This window comes from Amphiprion ocellaris, chromosome 11 (assembly GCF_022539595.1).
Source record: "Amphiprion ocellaris isolate individual 3 ecotype Okinawa chromosome 11, ASM2253959v1, whole genome shotgun sequence".
Taxonomy (NCBI): domain Eukaryota; kingdom Metazoa; phylum Chordata; class Actinopteri; family Pomacentridae; genus Amphiprion; species Amphiprion ocellaris.
In genome coordinates, this window is record NC_072776.1 from 9,469,880 (window position 1) to 9,493,045 (window position 23,166).

Genomic DNA, 23,166 nt, shown 5'->3' on the forward strand with positions numbered 1-23,166 from the left:
TGTGTAAACACACCAATATTATTAAAATGACAGATTTCCATAATAGTGTTTTAAAGGGAATCTGTTTAGCTCAACAAATTTTGTGTTATTTGGTGGATGCTTTTATCATAAACACATTACGGCAGTATCTTACACAAAAATACATTAGCACAGATTATTAATAACTTTCTCCTATGAATAACTCACCTGTTCGAGGGCAAATATGTGCTGGTTGAAATAAAACTGGATCTGCTCATTTGCAATGTTGATGCACAATTGTTCAAACGAGTTCTTCTTGAAGTTTTCAAATCCAAAGATGTCCAGGATTCCCACATTCATGCAGCTCTCTGCGGCACTTCAAAGGAGAAAAGGGGGACAAACAAACTTATTCTTCTATGTAATGGAACAAGCAAATTCCCAGCAGCCATATTAATTGATAAAACTTTAATGATAATCCAAGTTCAACCCAAATACGGAGTCTGGCCTGGATGGCCTAGTCTGATGAGAAATCATAAACATCGGCTTTCAAAAAATCTGAGCTACTTAAGTGGTTTTATTTCAGTCTCTATTGATTTAACCTCAAGTCATTTTCAATATCTGCACAAACAATACAGGCTTCTCCAACACAGCATGAAGACTTAACATCCTGCATTTTATATTCAGAGCTTGGAGCTGCTACTTTCATGATCAGTCATTACCCACTGTATGTAGAGGTCACCTTTAGCCTGTGCTACCGGGTTATTAATGGCAATAAGGAAACAGCAAAGATGACTGGAATGCAGACAGGAACTCTGGCTTCTGTGCATCTCTGAAAGATGACTCCTTGACAGTCAACGCTCATATTTATGAAGGAATTCTTTTGGATCAATGAAAAGCCCCTTTGCAGTCTCTCTGAAGTCTTTTTAATCATCTGAACATTATTTTCTCTGCACGCAACTCTGTATCAAAAATTTATTAAAACTTTTTTTTGCTCTCCTTTTGCTTGTCTCGTGCTTGCCCATTGATATTCTCCTCTGCATGTTTGCATCTACCTCCACAGACTTCCATAAAGGTCATCAGAGCTTTGCAGAAACTCTCCGTGATCACCCAAGACAAACGACGAAGAGAGAGAAACAGTGGACGTCCACACAGATCTTCATCACTAGCACACGCTCACCAAATATTCATGTCAGGCTGCAGCAGCGAGTTGATGCGGTTGACTATCCAGCTAAAGAGGCGTCCGTACAAGGCCTTGGACATGGCGTCTCGGACGTCGGCGGCCTTGTCCACGGTGTTGGTGCGGATGATGGTTTCGCCCCTCGTGACCACACACTGAGAGGTCAGCGCCTCCTGGAGCTCCTCAGGGCCGATGCTCAGCAGAGATGCAGCTGAGAAAAAAGATGAGAGTCAATCAGCTTGATAATCAAGAGCTCGTCTCATCTCATAATTAGCCTAAAAATAAGCCTCAACATTCTCTCACTGTAGATGTTTACGCTTCTGCACATTTTTATGAAAGTGTAAAGGGGTTTTGTGCATTTGGAAAAAATATTATTTAATCTGCTTATAGAATTTTTTTCAACCCATTACCTTGGTAACAACATATGATTGACTTTGGTGTAATGCACACAAATAAACTAAAATAAACTATTTAACTACACAGCACAAATTACTGAACATATCTCTCTCCAGCTTCACAATATATAGGTAGAATGTGCCATACAACAGAGCCTTTCTCTCAGGTCATACAAATCCTGCATCTAGACAATGATCGCTTAAGCAATAATAATATATTCATTTTTAAATCCCAACTAAATCATATAACAATGTGCTTACTCTGCAAGGAGACAATTAAACCCACCTGTTTGTTTGATTAAAAGGAGACTTGCTATTACAACACACGTTGCCTAACATATAGTATCTCACCACTCTCCAAGGCCTCTGAGTTAGGCACTTCACTTTTATCAGTCTGATGTTGGGATGTGATGGCAGCAAATTCAATATTGCCAGTGTTCAAAATGGCTGAGAGAATTCTGTAAACAGAGTTGACCTCCTAAAAAAGAAATGAAAAATACAGTTATTATGGCACTCAAAGGATCTGTGACCAAACGTCTGATGTGAGTGTTCAGTACCTCCTCTGTAAAGCCAATATTTCGGAAGCACTCCTGAATTGCATCAAACTGCTCCTTATACAGTTTTCCTGAGACAATGTCTTGCATCACTTTGCAATTTTCACTGTCAATGTACCTGCAGGCACACATTATAAACGTTAATGGCAGTTTCCATGATGGGAAGGGAGAAATATGAACAGGTCAAAGTCAAGCTACAGCACAAACCTGGGAGGCGTCCCCTCTGGCAGCCTATAAGCCTTCAGCTTGTTTTGGTGGTAAAGGCCGGCATATATGTAATAAAATATGTGGAAGTTTTTTTCCCCCCTGAAAGAAAACAGTAGTCAGTAGAATGACAAGGATGCGACTTCAGTGACACCAAGTGAGAGGGCCACTTACACAGCCTGTTTGATGACCCTTGACTTCTCCAGGAGGTACTCTGATATCTTGGCCCCAATGACTGCTCCAGTCGGTGTGAACTTCATCTCCAGGTACTTCCCGAAGCGGCTGGAGTTGTCATTGATGGCTGTGCAAGCGTTTCCAAAGGCCTCAACAAGAGGGTTGACCTGCAAGATCTTCTCACGGAGGCTCCGATTGTTTGCCTTAGAAAAGTAACATATTTCTTTGATAAACTCCAGTATAGAGTTTATGACATAGACAGCACTGGTATCAACAAATTTAACAAAGAAAATGACCACAATGTTACCTTTCCCAAAAAGGTAAGATGTTGAACAATCAAATGAGCACTTTCTGTTTTCCCTGCACCGCTCTCCCCACTGATGATGATACACTAAAACAAAAGGAAACAAATCATTAATGAAGAAATATGGATACTCTATTACATGCAATTTTCTATTATTTAACAAGTGAATGTCTTGATTAACTCCTCATTTTCAAAAGAGACCTGGCTGCTTCGCTATTGTCCAAAAATTGATTCAACCTCGACAGGAAAAAGAGCTAAATGTAAACAAATATAACAGGAATATCCACAACATTTTAAAAACACATTTTGTCTTAAAGATTTTCATAATCAGTTAATAGGTTTTACTACCACAACGTAGGTTTTCCCTTGCAGAATACCTGGTCTTTGCAGAATGTCACCATGCCTTGGTAGGCTGCATCTGCTGTAGCAAAGATGTGTGGAGGGTTGTCAGCTCTCTTCACGCCGTGGTACAGCTTGGAGAACTAAGAGCAGACACAAGCACATAGGTTAAAGGTTTAGTTATCAAAGGGGAAAATTAGACACTTTCATCCTAAATTTATGATTTCTAGATTTGGTGCTCTCTGCTATAAAAAACAACATTCACTGCAGTTTACAGAATATTTTGCAGTGAGGACAATTCACAGTATGCGATATCTCGTAGTATCCAATATTTGATATCCAGTGAAGGAAAGAAAAGTGAAAAACTGCCGACTCTACATAGGAGCTGCTGTTGAACACAAAGGGGTAAACCATTTTTATGCTGAAGAGGCTATTATTGAAATATTTTATATATATATTAAAATCAATATTGATTAAATCACTGAGTGGTACAGAAAAAAACCAAGCCCTACACATACAGCATGCGCTAAGGCAGAACCAGTGGCATGACTGATGGGCACTCATTTATCATTTCCATTGTGACTGAGAAACCACTAAAAAAAATTTGAGGGACTCACCTGGGGAGAGTAGATGCTGAGATTCTGGAAAGGATTGAGAGCAATGAGGATGTCACCAACATAAGTGTACACCTGCAGCTCATCATACCTCTTTTGGAGATGGCAGATTATTGTCTCCTGTGGAAAAGGACAAAAAAAAATCCCCCAAAAAACACACACACAGAATCAAGAACAGTGTACCGTGGGCCGATCGATAAATGATGGGAAAAACACATTAAATCTTACCTCATCTAAGAACTCCAGGTTTACCAGATCATCATCAGGACAGCTCTGTATTATGAGGGTTTTACGAGTATTGATCCGCTCGTGCCTGTATGAAGTCAAGGACATGATAATGCCTCTTAAAGCTGTAAAGTGACCACCAAATGAGAAACTAGTTGACTGGCTGAATGTAAGACCCAATCATTTCCAAGGTTTGTGTGAAGCCCTTTAAGCTCTCCCAGGGGACACATCTCCCATTATCACAGGCTGTGATTGCACTTCATCTGTGATTTGACCTATCACTCTCCAATGAGCCCCAGTGGGCAGGGGTCAACACACAGCCAGCTGGCTCTACGGAAATCTCAGGAGACAAAATAGAGTGTGAGAAACAGAATAAAATAGAGCTGTGTCTGCAAGAGAAAATTACTTTAGGTGCCTAGATGTACATACATAGAGATATGCATAATAGACTGCAACGTATGGTGCACAATCAGACACTTCTATTAATTCTAAAAGATAAGGTTTTTAAATATTTAATTATATATTTAAACACTAAAACAGACAAAATAAGCAATCATATCAATTCTGTTTAGCTATGGCTTCTTCTGGGTGTCAGTCTATCTGGTAAACATGGTGACTGTGTTTTATTTTGAGTCAATTCTACGTACTCTCCTGCTGCCACAACTATTCACCATGCATGCATATAAAGGCCTCTTTAAATTAGTAAGTACTAACTGTCCAAACTAGTTCTTTACTAAACCAAGTTGCATTAATAAAGACTCTAGCAGGAATTGCGGGGGAGATATTAAAAAAATCAAAAGCTACCAAATCTAATTTAAATAGGAAGTCACTAAAGCATCACAAATATCAGCCTACATGCCAAAAATAACACCTTCAGAGAGTATACTCATACATTGAACTAACAATCCTTTGTAAATGCAGGTGTTACTTTAGTTTGTCAATGTACAGGTTATTCTAAATTAACACATTTAATGTTAGATGCATAAAATTTGCAATTTGATGTAAATTAACTTTTTTTTTACATTAATATTAAATAAGTTAATCAAGTATTATTTAAGTCTCAGCTCAGATATGTCGACTATATTTCATCTTATTTCTTTGATCCTCACTCTAAACAGCTCGTAACAAAATAAGACAAAATCAGTTTTGACATTTAGCTTGTTTAGAAATGCAACACTTACACCTGGCAGTAACTGGGTCTAGGGATCAAGTAACAAGTAATCTGTACGTATAAACCAGCTAGTTTGTATGGCACAACCTGTTTTAATGCTTGTCAAACTCATTTTTATAAAGATTTTCTTTTTAAGCTTTATGTATGAATGACATGGCTTGGAGCTGATTCCCACAGAGCAGGTAAGTCAGAACATAGTGAAAGACAGAAACACATATTCTTAGCTTTGGCCTTTTCATGAGGCTCAAGCTTGTAAAAAAGCATCAAAAACACTTACAGTTACTTTTAAATCCTCAAAACAGCAATAATAATATATCTCATCATAGCCTATTCGCAGGATGTATCTATATTCTATTGTGATAAATAATCAATCACAGGAATAAAAATATTCAAGTTTCAGGTTACGAATTATTTTCTCCTCTCCTTTTGTATTCATTTTGTATTCTGAATATAGTGTAAATGCAACAGCACAGAAATATGCTCAGTATGTGGTCCCTATAAAGTGAATCCTCGTCATCATGTCCCTTTAGAGAAGGACTTGAGACCTCTAGCGTCTAACTCTCTCCTGCTTTGAAGTAAATCACACTATTCCACCTACGGCAGCTACTTTTAAGTTCCCTATGTCTTTATTCTTATCTGGAGTCATTGTTTGCTGATCTGTGGCATGAGAGACTAAACCAGGCGAGCCCAGTTCTCGCCCTACAAGCTCCTAATCCCATTATCCACTTTCACTGTGGACAGGAATTCGGGATCAGGCTCAGGCACCGACTCTGCACACTCTTGGGAGTAAACAGAGCTGGCACGACATCAAGACTCTCAGTCAAGGGCAGGTTCAGCAAACTCCTTTATAATGAAGATTAAGCATTGCCAAAGTCAGTATTTCTCCAGTAAACAGGAGACTTTCTGCCCTGTCATTTGCTGCCACGAGAGCATCTAGGCGAAGTATTCATAATACAGATTTAACTTTCATTAAATCTGTCTGCACGCACGCACGCACGCACACACAGCACATTCACCTACTTATAAAAAATACAAGGAACTTTTATAGCAGCTTCCAGTGTAATCTGGAAAGAAAATAACCCTAATTACCTCATTTAAAGCCAGATAAAAGATGTCACCTATTTTCAGGAGTAAATCTATAAATATAATTATTCCATCATTCCATCACTGATATAACTGGGTAGAGAAGTCCTCTGTACTACGTCAGATGGTTGGCACATCCACTGGCCTAAATGGGATTTATTAATCTAAGGTTAGTCAGCACAATCATTCCTGCTGAATTAGTCACACTCCCCTAACTTCTCTTTAATCACACACTGTAATGTCCATTACTGGGTCTCATCTTCATTTCTATGCTGGAGTCTAAGAAGATGAGACCCTGCCCCCTACTGGACAGAAAAAATATGAGCACTCAATCAATGCCTATCAGTTGAAACAGAGACACTATTTTTGTCATTAGACAATGCTATGACTTCCACAAGGGCAATTTTAGAAATACATTTCAAGTGACTTACTTGGTTTTGGTTTTGCAGCCTATTTCTTGCTGCTCTTGGATCAGCGCAGCTAACTGCTGACGGAGTGCCACATCTTTGCCATGGGCCTGCTTGATGAAGGGGTGCTCCAGAAGGTGGGTCACAGATGGCCGTGCCTCAAAATCCTTTATCAGACACCTGACACAACAACACAAATATCACAGTTAGCTCAAAAATAACAGTCAGTAAAGAAAAAAGTCAGAGAGATGAAATACCATTAACCAACTGTTAAATCAGAGTGAATAAGACAGCTCACTGCAATCACCTGAACATTGTGGTAGGCCGATTTGTCTGGATTAGCTCTGAATGACACTCACACCAGCGGGGAGCTCCTTGCAAGTGTTTTTAAGTTGGGGTCACTAATCTGTCGCTCTCTGTCTCAGCACCACATGGTCACTATCACCATGGCCCCGAGTCCAAACAAGCCCTGCTACGGCACAGCAGTAAGCCCTATCAGTGATCTGCAGTGTTTGCCAGCAGGTGATGTCACTGTGTGATACCGGCCTGCAGCTACACTTCAGATGCTGATGTCAGTTTACTGCTGATACAAACGCTTTTCTAATATTGACTCTTGAACACCACACACCTGAAAAAATAGGAGAACACATTTGGCTTTCACTTCTGACAGTTTTGATATATTGTCAGATAAAACCTATGAAAGTAGAAAGCCTGAAATCGCTATCTGAGTTCAGTGATGCATCGATCAACTATTCACGTTTGTACCGTTCATTCCCTCGTTTGGCTTAAAGACTTAAACATTCTCAGTGCGTGCGTTAACACTACAACACCAACAATTGCAGGCAGACAAGATAGGAGAAAAACACTAATCTAATTCCTACCACCTAATCTACACTGAAATTCTGTTACTTTTATCAGTTTGTTCAGCTCAGAAAGTTAATTCCATGAATTCATTAGCGTCAGGACATTAAGCAGAGGTTGCTGCTATTAGCAGGGCTGTGCTGCCGGGATGCTGAACGGCGGCCCACTCTGTCACAGAAGTCAGCTCTCTGGCTGCCCAAGTGCAGACACTGGTGATGGATTTATTATCACAACCCCCACCAGCCCCCCACCCCACTCTAGTTTCCCCTACACACACAAACATACAGGCCTGACAGGGCTGAAAAGGCTTCACAAACAGCCTGCAAAGCTTGATAACATTGTCCAGCCTCCCCACATTGAACTCTGGTGGGCTTTGTTTGAGGAGATTAACTTTGATATGATATCAGACAATCCATTAACCCAGATTACAGAGCTGCAATCCAAAAACTATCCAATGAAATCCACTACAACGACACTATAAAAAGTACAAAATCTAATATTATGGCAATGGGTTGGTTTAAGGGAAAATATGCCTCACCTCTATCATGGCCAATCAATAATAAAGTGACACAAACAAAGCGAGCAGACCTTCAAGGCAGATGGTCTGTTTGTTTTTTTCAATTACTCCTCTTCAACCAATGCTAACATAAATGTTAGCCAGAAACCATGCCTACACAAATAATTCTCCAAAGAAATTGACTTTTATTTTCTCATTATGGCTCGGGCTCACGCACCTCTCTGCAGTAGATATTAAGGTTGTATATTCTGAGCACCCATTACAAGCCACCCCTGACATTATTAGCTTTGCACAGTGGAGGAAATGATAAGTTATCTGGGCCTCAGATAGAACTGATAACTCAGGTGAATTAGTTTGTTCCTCTGTGGCAGATTTACACAAATGAAAGTCAATGAACAGAAAGACAAGAGGGTTGATAGAATCTGGTAATAAAATATCAATTTCACCTCCCTCCATGTTTACATGCACATTCCTGCCTGCTGATAATGTACTATCACTGATGTTCACTTTAATCTGATTAAAGCACCTTTAACGGCATATATGTTTTGGAATTTTAGATGGAACAAATGCTACATTTAAAAAAAATGTTGCGTAATTTTTAGGTGCTCATAATAATACCAAGACAGTAACGGGAACATTCACTATCCTGAGGGCTGTATTATGAAAGCATGAACATCCAGAGTTACTACAGGGTTCTTGCAGCCACAGATTCAAATGTCTTGCCAATAGATTTAGTACATTTAACTCCTATTACACTGTGCATTGGTATTTATGATGAAAAGGGCTGTTGCTCCAACTTATTTCTTTCTTATTTCGTATTTTTCATCATGATTGTGTATGTAGAAGATATGTCATTTTAAGAATAGTCTGAACTAGATCCTGTACAATCGTGTGATAATGTCATCACACATTTTCTGTAAATAAGCACTAACATGTTACCAATAATACCATACAATATGTACATACGAGGACAAAATAATCTATTTTAATACTGTAAATAGAAGCATTAAATGATTTATAGGTTGTACATTTCTGTGTATTTGCCCTTAAATTTTTGTATTTCAAGTCATATTGGAGGTTCATTGTTGTTGTGTCCCGGGGGCACTGACAGTTCATTTTAAAATATCTTTTTCCTGCCATTTTTGAAACAAAATGTATTGTGAATATCCTGCCCAAGACATAAGCAGAAGACAGTTAAAAACAATAATTGGGCATATTTTTAAGTGAACAGAAGTAAATACATTCTTAAAAAATAGCTTTTCCTAAAATGTTACATTTGTGACATTCACAGATTTGTGAAAAGTTGACTAAAAAAAAAATAAACAGTAATTGTTATGTGTGCAAAAGTATGGACACCCTACAAGACTGCAACTTAACAAGCCCTTCCTTTAAGAGATACCACACCTTGCAAATATTTTTTGTGGCCAGGTAAGAGTTCCTATATTATAGATTCATGACTTTCCACCCACTTTGTAGATCACTTCAAGTTCAGAGACATACACACATATTCTCAATGATGCTTGAACTGACTGGACTGTGGAAGCCACTCCAATAGCTTCAGTCTGTTTCTGGGTTGACATCTGTTTTTGATTGTTGTCCTGTTATGGATTTAATGTTGTATTTAGTGGAATCCATTCTTCTGTCTGTCCCTGCTATATTTCTTATACCACTGGCTGCCACACAAAGCCCAAAGCAGAATATTTCCATTATTCTGAACAGAAGGCAAGATGTTCACCAAATGCTGCCTCTTTTTTTCTTCAAACCTAGCTTTAGTGAATGTGGTCAAAGAGCTTTGTTTGAGCTCCTGTTCACATCATACATTTCTAAATCAGTTGCCATTTGTTTAAAAAATAAATAAGTTATTTAAGTGGATGAACCAAAAGTTTCAATGATTTCTAATATGTGGTTGCTGCAGGGTTCCTGCCAAAACCTTTTTGGGCTCTTTTTGGAAAATGTTTCTGTCTACAGTGTGCTCTCACAACCCATTCTAGAAAATAATTGCTTTTCCACGAAGTCCTAAGTCTGAAATAGGACAAACCTTGACAGGTTCAAGTTAGAGGACACTTACTGGCTGATGAAATAGCTGAAACTCCTGCACCACTGCTCTGGATTTCGTAATGTGGGCGAGGGATTTCTGAAACAAAATCACAGCGAACAAAATTCAGCAAATATATGCGAAAGACAGACTTCATCAAAGGCATTCAAACTACATGGCCATAGCTGTAAATTGGACAGACTTCGAGTGTGTCTCCTGAGCTATTTGACAAATGATAGCTGGCAGGCAGACTGTGACCATCAGACTCCTGTGAGAGTTTTCGGTCCGAGGAGGAGCTGGTCGGGGTCCAGGTCTTTGGCAGCCACAGAAGAAGTGACAAATGATAACTGCCCCTCCACTGTCTGGCAGCAAGCATCTGCCATTGGGAGCCAAAAGTTATGGGAGCTAGTTATACCTCTGTCAGCAGCATTTACGGAGGCCATCTATAATGAGGCTAACACTTTTCAAGTGCGCACGATGACAGGAAGCAGGTCCGTGTGAGGAGCCAAGGCTGGACAGGACCTGAGTACAGTCATCTTCACAAGGAGCTGTCAGTCTGACAGCTGGAGGCTGAGCATTTTGTCACTGTCAGGCAAACAGTGACACACCTGCATTTATTAACCGTGTTAATTAGCTCACGCATGTTGTTCTGCAAAGCCTCTGACAAGTAGGATATGAAATCTCAAGAGTAAAAGGCGAAATCTGAATGTAAAATTGAAACTGTTTTATTTAGATTATGACAAACTAGTAGTATGTGCAGCTTCACATTGAAACAGCTACACATTTACCATCCTTTTTTTTGATACAACTGGGGGATGTGTGAGGGTACAAAATCTGTCATTTTCCGCAGCACTAAGTTAGTCAAGTCTTTGATAAGAATTCAGACAGGCAATCCTTTCCAAAGTGCAGATCAAAGCCAGTAACTGACTGCCTCAATGCAACCTCTAATATGAGCCTGAAGACACATTCTCGCCTTGATGTTGTACCATACTGCTTATACATTACAAAGTCAATATAGCAGCACACTGCTGATAACACTGTCAAGTGCGTACATTGTGCTTAGCAAGTTCAGACCTTTTTTTTTTCCTTTCAGTATTTGTGAGCATGCTGGCTCATATTGTAAACACAAATGGCTTATTCAAATTTAGGTCCAGGCAGTGCTTGTACTGTCAGGCATTCCTCACTGTGGATTGAGGCAAAATCAGAGAGGTGTCAACAGCTCTTGACAGCTGTAACTAAGCTATAAAAAAGACATAAAAAAGACAAAAATCAAGTCAAGGCAGCGTGTGAATATGGTATTTGATATCCACTATTTCCCATATGATGTAAAACGCTTTTTTTTTTTTAATTGAAGCAATTTTTCAGATTAAGTAGCACTTAATTCCACATCATCACTTAGTTCCACTAGCTCCTCTGTGGTCACTGATGAACCCCTTAAAACTCATATTTGTGTATCAAAGTTCCATGTTCATAAGTTGTTTTTTTTCCTCCACCATGAAATTAATCCCTTTCTGTTTTATTAAAAACACTTGTAGGTAACTTCACACTGTTGCTAACTGTAGAAAGTGCACATCTGAGAAGTCTTTGCTTCCATTACCACCCAACACTTGCTGCAGCTCGAGCACACTAGCTCACTTACAACTCTGGTAAAATACTAGAAAACTACACTAAAAAAAATGTAAAGTTGTAAAATTTCAGCAACTTAGCTTTATATGTCCAAACAAGAAACCAAATCTGAATATGAAAAATGATACAGAAAGCTCTGCCCTGCAAGCTGACAGGACTGGTTCCTTATGTTTGTCTGTGTGAAACCTTCGCTATCTGAATCATTGGTAATTTGCAGTTTCAAAGCAGAAATGTTCAGCCATAGCACGGACTGCTCATATTGCTCAAGATATGTCATTAAGCATGTAAAAAAAACCCATACAGACACAAAAACAGTGTAAAAAGTAGAATTTGACCAGCGCTGGTCTTCAGGAAATGTCTAAACACTTAACACTTGAAACAAACATTGCGAGGACCGCATATCATTATTATTAGCATTATCATTATAGAAATATAAATCTGGTACTTTGCCAAACAAAATATAGCCTGTTGGCCGTTCAGCAAACCTTGTGAGGAAACATTGCCAAAACAACATTTAAGATTTACAATGACTAGAAGAACATTGATGTATTTATTGCTTTATAGACAAACTGTGGAGGACATTGGTTTCTTTAAGCAGAAACACATTGGCTTTTATATAAGCGTACCAGAAAATGAGTACAAAGGCCCGAAATAAAGACTTACTCAGCAAATGGACCACACACTTTAAATTTAAGCCCATCCATCACCGCAGCCACAGCTCCAGCACTTCTTTGAGCATACATGCATGAACATGGAGGACTCCTGCAACATTTATCATGTCTTTGGCAGCTACATTGCAATCCAGGACACCACAGAGAGCAGTAAGATAACTGCATCAAAGGTAGAGATATTACAGCCCTTACTCATGATTGGGAAGTCATTCAACCAGCCAAAGATCTCCTGTCAGGGGTCAAGACTGCATCAGTGTTTGATAATGGGAAATCTGGTACATTAAGGTTTACGGTGACTTCACTCTGTCCAAACAGACTTTTTTATACATAAAATGCCAATACAGAAAATAAAGGTAATCTGATTTCTTCTAAATGATCACTGGTTTTTATAGTAACATTGAGTAATTTGATGAAAGAAACATTGGTGGGGTGCACAGTTTCCAAATCAGCACTAATTCTGGCATTTTTCTGTGACAGGAAATCTGACAGGTTTTCAATTGTGATCATTCAGGAGTAAAATGTTTCATTTTTGTTGGTGCTTAAGGGATTTTGAGACAAGCTAGCAGCATGGATCTAGAAATGGCAATGCCGGTCTGTCTAATTTTGTCCAGACAGGAATATCCAATAAACTATGGGGTGGATTTCTGTGAAATTTAGTACATATATCCATAATGGTCCTAGATGATATATTGGCTTTGGTGATTCCTGACTTTTCCACTCATGCCACCATGAGATCAACATGTGTGGTTTTAAGTTGTAGCGGCTTAACTAGGCGCCGATAATTGCGTCCCTCTCAAGATTAATTGTAATAACTCTGGTGTACCTCTGAATTTTTTGATATAGCTAGTGTCAAGCAAAATTTCGTTAAGATGTTGGCTCATGTCTGAATACCTGCAAAAACAATGTATTTGCTCTCAGCCTCAGGTCTGCTTTCTTTTTCCTGCAAATCAGCAAGTGTTGCTATTTTGCCAACACTTTAAAATCATGAACATGCTAAACATCACTGCAATGTTTAGCATGTCAGCATGTTAGCACACTGACAACATTTAGCTCAAAGCCTAAATACAGCCTCACACTCAGAGCTGCTAACATGCCTGTAGACTTTTGGTCTTGTTGATGAATAAACTATTTTTTAGCATCATTTTTTCCCAAGATGCAAAAATACATGCAAACGAATTATGCATTTATTCTTGTGTGTCAAACATAGTATGAAATCACTTCCAAATGCCACATTTGACTTCTTGAAAGACCTTATTCTGTGCCATAAAAACTAACTGTGTTGTATCACTTACTCTTGGCTGTTCTGCTCCACAGACTATAACTCTGGGTTTTTCCATGAGTGCTGTCTCTCAGCAGCACACTAGTCTGGATTTCTCTCGCTCAGCCTCATGATTTCATTAGCCTTTGCTGCCTCTGACAAGCCATCATTTACTTCACCTTCTATTTTGCTTGTTCTGGTCTGCGCTCAGACAGATACACGTAATATTTAATATGTGGCTAATATCGACAGGGATCTGGACGAATAAACCCAACCTTGGATGTCTTTGCCAGCTGCCTCCAACCTTTACTACACATTTTACACACATTTTTGTCCGACTTTACATGAACACTGAGAGGCTGTACACTGGCTCAAACAATTAACCTTTCCGCATATTAAACATCAGAGACCATCTTTGACTTGAGTACCTGTAATTAATTTTGCAGCTGATGATTTTACAACTTTGCCCTCTGACATGCTCCATTACCTTCATTCATGGTCACCATGAACATCACACATCTGTCATATACAATGTAGCACACTCAGTTATTCGTAATGATAACAAAGAGCACAATAGTGGGAAAAAAACATCAAAATACCTTGGGTCTGATACAAAAAAATAAAAAAATACAGTCAGTAACAACTCATCTGATGTTTCTGAAGCACAAACAGACCCACCAAGGTGACCCTATTTCATCGGGCTCATCAGCGTCCCCTCTGACAGGTATCAGAGCTTCTCTTATCGTTTATAGCCTGCTGGGATGAGAATCATTTCCATGTGTGCAGTTTTCTCTCAACCAAAACAGTGACATAATGGCTATCTGTGATGGCAGCACCGGGTGTTTATTTGACCCTCCCCAGGAGCCATTACATCTTCAGCTTGACTAGAGACTGTCCAGCGAAAGCATATAACATGACCTACGGCTGGGTGTATTTGTCTTGTATTTTACTATCTCCATGTGTTCCAGAGAAGAAAAATGGTAAAGTACATGATACAGACCAGATTGACTACATGACAGTGAAACCTTTAGCCTGGAAACACATTACAGTGCACAACTGTAAAACATCAAAATGATGAGAATGCTTATTGCATGTTTTAGTGCTAATATCAGTTTCATAAAACACGTACAACCCAAGGACAATACTGCACAAAAGGCTCCTCTGGTAATGGTTTGTGACATGTTAAAAAAAAAAAAATCTGGAACTCTGTAATCATCAAAACTGCAAAGATGAATCTTTCTGATTTCATCATGAATCACTCTCATCGCCACTAAAGTCACAAAGGTAAAACACATTTCTATATTTAGAAAGTAATTTACACAGGAGTCACAAAAATGCATTTCTTTGTGATTTTGTCTGCCAGGCTGCAGTGATAGAGAAAATATATTTAAGATAAATGACATGTTAACAGAATCATTTCATGGTTCAACACATTCAGAGCGATTTATATCTCAAAGGCCAAAATATATGTTTTGATTGGAGCAAAGAGGGAGTTTTCGCCAAAGCCAGAGTCAAAGAAATCTGAAGAAGTGAAATGGAATTGGACATTGACAAAAGAAATGCATATGTCCCCTCTTATTATGATAGTTGTTTGACAAGGAAACATGGTTGCAAGTTGACGAAAGCCGCTCATTCATTACCAGATTGCTTTTTAAAATTTTTACCCAAAACACAATCTCAAAGTCGCATTTACTCATTTTAAAAGAGGTAATGTGTTATTACATGAACGCCTGAGAAATTTTGCCAAGCCATCCTGCTATCAGCCATCCCTTCTTTGATAATTATTTTACATTCTGGTTAAAATTTGGCCCTGATGAAATGCTGCCTTAGCGTCCATAATTCCTCCTACACAAGGCATGCTCCTCTGTCTTGGCAGGGAGGAGATAATATTGTGACGGGGAGGAGGTGACAGCCTCATCTCAATGTGAATGGAGCTAATCACCAATGCAAATTGCAATCAGAAGGGCATATCTCTACCTAACTGAGAGATAATTGCACGATTGTGCTGATAACAAAAGGTCAACCGCGTGTAGCCACAAAGCTCTCAAATGATCATCAGACACACACTGTTTCCAGCAGTGAATATTTTTACAGACTGAATCACTGCATTAATTTTAAGGCCAAACACTACTGGGTTTTCTGATGATGGAGATTTGAAGCACTGATTATTCAGCAGATGCTGCCTTTCAGATAGGAAAGATGAGAATGCAGTACTAACAAAACGCGTGGATCAAACCATAATAATCCAGTTAGCATTTTTATTTTCTAAATTGTAATTTATAATAAGAAGAAATCCAACTGTCAGGAAAACCACTGTAATTTTTCCTTTTATCACCTCTAATGTCAAATCCACTTCATCACTGTCCTGGCAGACGGTAAGGTAGTATTTGAGTGTCCCTGTGTGGGCTGCTGTCAGTTGTGTGGTAGGAGCGCCCTCTACTGGACTCACCGTGGGATCTTGAAGAGGGCTTTAACTGGATGCATCTCAGCCAGCGGGGGATCTCCATCTGCCAGCTCGATGGCTGTGATGCCAAGAGACCACACATCACAGCGAGCGTCATACGAGTAGTCATACTGCTGTTCACAGGCTATGACCTGGCAACAAAACACAAGAGGGACCATCTGAACAGCTCATTTAGACTGTCACTGAGTCACAAAATCCACTTTTCCTCAAATATGTGGGGAAATCTACCACTGAAGTGAGATTAATTCACTTTTTACCCACAGAAATTCAGAATTTATCTAAAGATTGTGTTAAATTCTTGAAAAAAAAACTTTATTAGAGAAACTGATTAAAAATAAAAGGGGCCTACTAAATTATTGTCCCGTGTTATTTTGGGATTTTGGGACTCTACTAGTGTAGCTCTGCATAAATGACAGTTTAGAAACATCCACATATAATCTAAAGCTGCCTGTTACATAGACCCTCAGCCTGATTGACCAGCTCTGAGAAGCCTGCTGAGAGACTGAAGACAATGTGGAGGTACCATAAGCAAATTTTAAACCTACCAGCTATCATAGTTTCTCATGCTTGATTGGAAATGTCAACTTGTCAAATACATCTGTGCATGTTCAGTCTGATCCAGAATATAACAGTGATGGCATAAACATTCACAGCACCAAACTTTATGGCAGGACGTCTCCATTTGGTAAATACTGTGCTCATTAGCAGTTTACAATGTGGCATAATGGTGGATTTAGTCTTTCAGTTATGAGTCGTATATAAAATATTTTCTACATGTACCACAGTAATGGGTGTATGTGTGAGAAATGCACTATACTACCAACTGAAGTGGACAATTCTACAGTTTCATTTAGCAGACACTTTTCTCCAAAGAGATGTATCCAAGAGTAGAAAATATCCACTGTCTCATTAATGTAGCTAGTAAAATGAGACTCTTGTCCCCAAATGATAGTGTGGTATGTCCGTGCACAAGTTATTTGTATGCTGCAGTGCATTAAATATCTGTAATAGTACTGAAGTACACTGTTTTGCAACGTGTATATACATTTATCAATAAGACAGTAGTTTGACTATTGTCGGCATGCTGAACCTGGATCAGATGACTGTATAAAACTGATGGCTGATGTCAGCTTGTTACAAAAGTGGAAACAACAATTAGAAACCAAGAGCTCAGAGTCATCTAAAGTCTTATCTCACATGGATGACCATGCTACCTTATTATTCTTCATATTATATATATATATATATATATATATATATATATATATATATATATATATATATATATATATATATATATATATATATATATATATATATATATATATATATATATGACACAAAATAAGGACAAGCATAATATGTCCCTTTTAAAGACAATAATATTAAAAAGGATTACAAAGCTGAACATTCATTCTTTATCACACTCTTACTTACTGCCAAAAATCTGGCAGACTTACAGCCAAGTATATTTATGGCCTATTTAAACACTGAGAGGTAAGTCAGTTCAGTAGCTGTTGGTAAGAGCTTTTCATTTCCACAGTCAATAATTATAACTGACACTACATTTTACAGCTGAGTTTATTCTTATTTGCCCCCGAGGTCCCTCCCTACCAGCCCAATCACAGCACCTCATTTCTGCCAAAGAGCAAGCTGAGGGGCCACGGACTCCCAGCTATTAACCTTGAGTCGACCTTAAGAGCGGCACCCGTGGAAGGAAATAGGAGAGGAATACACAATGACACAGAGGAGAGAGAGTCTCACTGAAATAAGTGAGGTGCTTGCACTCTTTCTCTTTGTGTAACAAATACATCAGACAAAAAACATGTGCATGTTTTACAGCTGTATTATTTGTGATAAACATTAGATTCTGACCTCAGGAGCCATCCAAAAAGGCGTTCCGACTGATGTGTTCCTCCGCAATCGTGCACTGGTCAGTTGAGCTGAAACACCTAGAGAAAATATAAATAAAATTTAGTCACTAGTTAAAGTAATTAAGATTTATATCTCACTGTGGTATGTTTATTGGTGAGAATTCCCAAAGAATGAAAGTGGGATTTATAGCAGACACTAAATGTTTGAATTAATCAATAAATCCTGGCATATAATTTAGTGTGGCAACCTGCCAGGCAGTAATAATAATGGGCCATAATCATTTCAAATTATGTAGGACAGATTTTTATCAGCGTGAGTCCACTTCATCTCCATGACACAGAGGACATAAACATGCCTGGGGGTGACTCAAAGTCATTTGCCATAGCAGCTTTCTTTTAATATGCAAAGGATCAAATAATGCAATTTAAATGAGCAATAATAGCCTTGGGTTAAGGCTACGGTCTATGAAATAAAAAGATGTTATGGTGAGCAAGGAACTAAAGTGTTGAGCACAGTAAATGATTTATCCTGCACTTGTGTTTGCCTTCACAAACAATATGCAGGTATCTGATGTAACATTTCCCAAATACCAGTCACATAAAAATAACTGATTTCACTAACAAAGAATTTCAGACAAAAGGCTGGATTTGTTAAATAGCCTCTTTCAAAGACCATTACCAAAGTCAACCAGCTTGACTCCTCCCTCAGTTGTCAGGAGGATGTTGTTGCCTTTGACGTCACGATGGATAATCCGGTTGTTGTGCAAATGCTGGAGACCCTTTTAAGTTAGAGAACAGAAAGTACAAGGTGGTTTGCATGAATCACGGTCACAGTATTGGTCATTAATCATTCGTAAAAATTATAATAATATGCATTAAAAGTTGAGCAGTACAAACTATATAAAAGCACTCCCACAGCTGTTCAGAAGCAGAGACATTCATAACTGCCTGCCACACCTCTACGGCTGAAAATAAATCCTCAGCACGCTCTCTGCATGTTTGCATCCCACCTCCTCCCCAACATTAGCAGCTTTGCAGAGGGTCGTCTTACCAAGAGGGCACTGTATAAGATGTATGAGATAACGGGCTCCTGTAGACGCTGGCTGCGCATGAGCAGGCTTTTGATGAGTTCTGTGACAGAGCCGCCGTTGCACAGCTGGAAGGGAGACAGAGAAACTCCAGTGACTCGTCCATCACTCACCACTCTAGATTATGATTCATGCAGAGAGCTTGCCCAAACACACAAGCCAGAGAAGGCAAAGCAGCATCATATAGCAACATGACAGCATCAACACTGGTGTAAGTGGTTGCCATGGCAAACTGAGGCCTATTTCAATCCTACTTTCATATTAAAAAGGGTTTCAGGGTTCTAAACACTCCTTAAGACATGGGCGGTCTAATTTTATTTGACATTACTCTGAGGAAACACCAACTAGTGCTAACATAAGCAACAAAAATATTATACCATATACTGCATGATGTGCGAGGTTGTAAGGTAAACCGGAAAACAATTTTAGGGTCCTCCAGCAACTGTACAATGCAAATAAGATACATTATGAAGAACTCACCTCAAGTACCAGCCAGAGTTGTCCACCAGATAAATTGTCGGACTTGTAAAACATGCCATAAAACTTCACCACATTAGGATGGTTGGACAGAGACCTCAAAATGTTGTATTCAGCCTCAATCTCCTCATCCACATCCTTTAAAGGGCAACAAGCAACATTTAAACACAACATTACAAGAGATGAAACAACTGTGACGTGTAACAACATATAAATTTATGCGTAAATATTTCAGGTTGATGTCCATTTTCTACAATAAAACAAGTAACCAGTTAACTGTAATTATAACGAAAAGGGTGGGATGATAAACTCAGTAGCAAAAGAAGGGATGGGTCGGCATGCAGAACTATTTCAGGAAGCGCTTTTCTATCAAAGTAAATCTCAGAGGGAGGGAAGATCAACAGTCAGAGAGGCTGAATTTCTCTTCCTGGATGTCTGAGTGATAGTGTCAGCAATCTAATCAGGGAGAGGGATGGGAAAGGAGGCAGCTTCATCTTCATGGCCATCAGGGGAGCATCATGGTGGATAGCGCTGCCAGGATGGGGATTGTTTCACTGACACAATCAGAGGCACGCCTCAGACCAAGTCTTACTTCCACAATATGCTGCCAATGCAGAGTCTACAGTGTCCTTATCACACAGACAAATGAACAGATATACAGAGAGGATGCAGCCAATGCAGGAGCTACACTTTCTGGTAAGAGTGCGTTCGACTTAACACGACAGGAAATAAATGAAAAGGGGAGACATTGATATATATCACAGGAGCAAGTACAAGTACAGCTGCATCAAGATGGAGAGGAGGAAAAAAAGTACTGGCAACTTACTCTGTTTGAATGGCTTGAATGCTGAGACAAGTCACATAGTTATAAAGAAAAACACAATGGGTTTAGTCTCTGCTTTTTTCTTCTGTCACAATATTATGAGTTCTTACACTCATGAGAGAATTGTCAAAAATGAATGGCTGTGGGCACTCAACACTGACAACAAAAACTTACAAAGGGGAGCCCGAAATGTCAGATCATTGTTTGAATCATATAATTTAGTCAGAAAACAGGAGTCTTGCAACTGTCCATCACGCTACCAGCCAAATCCACTACATATAAACTGTTGTATATATTTTTGTACAGGGTAAGTTGGAAAAACATACACACAGAGTAGCACATACCAGAAAAATACAGACAAGGTACAGTCTCATTTAGAGCAGATAGAGAGTGGTTTTGATATTAAAGAGAGATGGAAAGTGCTTTGAATTTCAGGTAGCTGTCACTCATTATCTTCCTTTTCCGTGTTCTTTAATGAGTGGCAGCTCTTTAACTTATAATGATAAATGAAGGAGAGCCAACACAGATGCACTAATGTGACAATGATGCACCTTAACTCCACGACGAAGGGCTCAAAACCCTCTAAAACAGTCACAAAGTAATTGTTCAATAAAGAATTAGCAAGACAGTAAGCAGAAAACAAAACTTTAAGAATCTCCTGCTGTGCAAGTGACTCTATAAGGCTGTACTTTAGGAGAGTAGTTCTGCCGTAAATCCAGTTGTTAACATGCCGTCTATATTAATGGTAACAGGGTTTGCAGGTATAGTGCAGACTATAAGCTAGGTTACCTTATTTGACAGAAATCTGTGGATTTTTCTGTCATTTTACAATAAACAAGATTTGTATTATGCTTGAGTATATCAAACCTTATTTAGCTAAAATGGTTAACTTTTGTTTTTTTAACTCTCTGAACACAAAGCAGCCTCTGGGTGTGTTTTTGCTCCAGTCACTTTTTAGTTACTGTGGGATAATTTTTCACTGCAGTATAAAGTCCTATACTTAAAAACATCACAATCACAGCTAGAAGTAGAGAAAATTCATGACTGTTTTTCTTTTTCATTGTAAGAGAAAAAAGTTATAATGCCATAAATCATTTAAAAAGCAAAAGTTGCATTTCCTTAATGATATATTTTACAAAAAAACTTGATTCAAAATGTACAACATTTTTGAAAGTGTCCATGGATGCTATCAAGAATATAAAAATGGTCACTCTACATACTAGATACTTCACTATTTACATTTCAAATTTGTTTGAATACTTGTCTCCTCTCTGTTTAAAGACAGCCTGCAGTTCAGCCTAGTTCAGACAAAAAGCCACAAAATTGTTGTTATTTGACTTTTTGTGCCCGAGTCAGTCATGGATTAACAGTTGCACAAAGGAAGGCAACATTTTTTGTTTTTAAATCATCTGTCCAATGATGATTTATTTTAATTTTTTATTATTATTATTTTTTTTTAAACAACTTTTAGCAAAGATATGATCAAGATTCCCAACTGAACTTCAGGTCAAAGAGTAGTTCAAAGACAGTCAGAAAGTTAAAATTTGTCAGTTTCAGGCGGTACATGTCAGAATTTTGCACATTTTTTCTAAACACAACATCCTTTTATAGTGCTAGAAGCCAAATAAGCTAGGGACCACTGAGTTAATGAATGTGCTAATGGATTATATAAACTATTAAGTAGAACTTTGTAAAATTAAGTCCTAGCTGTTTCTGTATTACCCACAGAGTTAGCTTTTCTCCCACCATTAGGTCACAACAGCTTAAACAGCTAAGTGAAAGATGAACCTTATACACATCAAGTCTTAGTACTTAGCACTGCAACATTATACTTCTGCACATAAATCAGTCTACCATAATATACACTTCATGTGGACCCTAATGGTTTATATATCAGATAGGCAGCCGCAAATAGTACAACATGGAGCAGCAATGGTGCATTTAAAGATGCCACGGTCAAAGCTTTTATCTGACTTACATTGATCGGGTCCAGCACTTTAACTGCAGCCTGACTCCCGTCCTTCTTGTTGGTCACTCTGTAGACTTTGCCATATGTTCCTTTACCAATGGTCTCCACTATATCCCAGTTACCTGAGGGGTCGCCCAGGTTCTCCAAACCAATCATGCTGGACTTGTAGGGGTAGAGTCCATATAGTGACCTCCTGGAGAATAAACACAATGCCAGATCAACAATGTTAAAGCTTTAGACCATGCACAAGTGTAATAAATGAATCTTTGCCCAAAATACTGTTGTCATGTTTGTAAAATTTAAAAAGAGAAATGTGTAATAGTCGGTCCTGTAAAAAGAGAGCTTTGGAGTCTCACAACACAGTAGTCAGACTTCTACACTCACAGCAAGACAGAAAAACATACCCTGTCTCCCATGTACCATTACAGATAAGCAAGCAATTAAAATGTATAAACTGTGCACAAACCAGTGAGTGGTACAGCACACAGAGAAGTACATTTGGTCCCCAGGGCCTTTTCGTTCAGTTCATTGTAACGACTATATTCACCAGGGGAGCCACTTAACAGGTTTAAGGCAGAAAAAAAAATCAAAGCAAAAACAAAGTCGACAGCTCCAAGTGGAGATGACAGCTCTGTACTTACATGGCGAGTGTTATTTTCTTCTGAGTCATCAGGGCTGAGAAAAATTACAACTAAAGAGTCTCGAGTGACCATAATATAACAACACCAGTAGCAACAGCAATCGCTTCCTCAAGAGGATGGGCAACAAGTGGCATTTCACTCAGTCACTGAATTAGCTCTCCACAGGGGCCTTGTCACTAAGAAGTCCAATCTTCTAAAGATCAATTGAATTGGATTGGTCAGAGATTAACTTGAGAAGGGCCGTCCAGAATGAACTG

General features: G+C 38.8%; 1 protein-coding gene across 7 annotated transcripts in view; it reads right to left on the bottom strand.

Annotated features, from left to right (window-relative positions):
• The window catches only part of myo3b (myosin IIIB), a 74,525-nt gene that overhangs the window by 46,038 nt on the left and 5,321 nt on the right, over positions 1-23,166 (bottom strand). For 4 of the 7 annotated variants that reach the window (XM_055015121.1, XM_035955493.2, XM_023286368.3 and 1 more), the window contains 19 exons: positions 22,278-22,461; positions 20,303-20,323; positions 19,480-19,614; positions 18,963-19,067; positions 18,591-18,690; positions 17,913-17,989; positions 16,023-16,168; positions 10,052-10,117; positions 6,630-6,785; positions 3,948-4,032; positions 3,723-3,839; positions 3,144-3,248; positions 2,770-2,853; positions 2,463-2,665; positions 2,292-2,390; positions 2,088-2,202; positions 1,882-2,008; positions 1,136-1,346; positions 187-334 (listed from right to left, as the gene is read on the bottom strand). In XM_055015121.1, the coding sequence (XP_054871096.1) occupies positions 187-334; positions 1,136-1,346; positions 1,882-2,008; positions 2,088-2,202; positions 2,292-2,390; positions 2,463-2,665; positions 2,770-2,853; positions 3,144-3,248; positions 3,723-3,839; positions 3,948-4,032; positions 6,630-6,785; positions 10,052-10,117; positions 16,023-16,168; positions 17,913-17,989; positions 18,591-18,690; positions 18,963-19,067; positions 19,480-19,614; positions 20,303-20,323; positions 22,278-22,461 (2,284 nt within the window). Of the gene's footprint in view, positions 1-186; positions 335-1,135; positions 1,347-1,881; positions 2,009-2,087; positions 2,203-2,291; positions 2,391-2,462; positions 2,666-2,769; positions 2,854-3,143; positions 3,249-3,722; positions 3,840-3,947; positions 4,033-6,629; positions 6,786-10,051; positions 10,118-16,022; positions 16,169-17,912; positions 17,990-18,590; positions 18,691-18,962; positions 19,068-19,479; positions 19,615-20,302; positions 20,324-22,277; positions 22,462-22,909; positions 23,066-23,166 lie in introns of those variants that run through there. The other 3 variants (XM_035955494.2, XM_035955492.2, XM_035955497.2) reach the window with 2 other exon arrangements.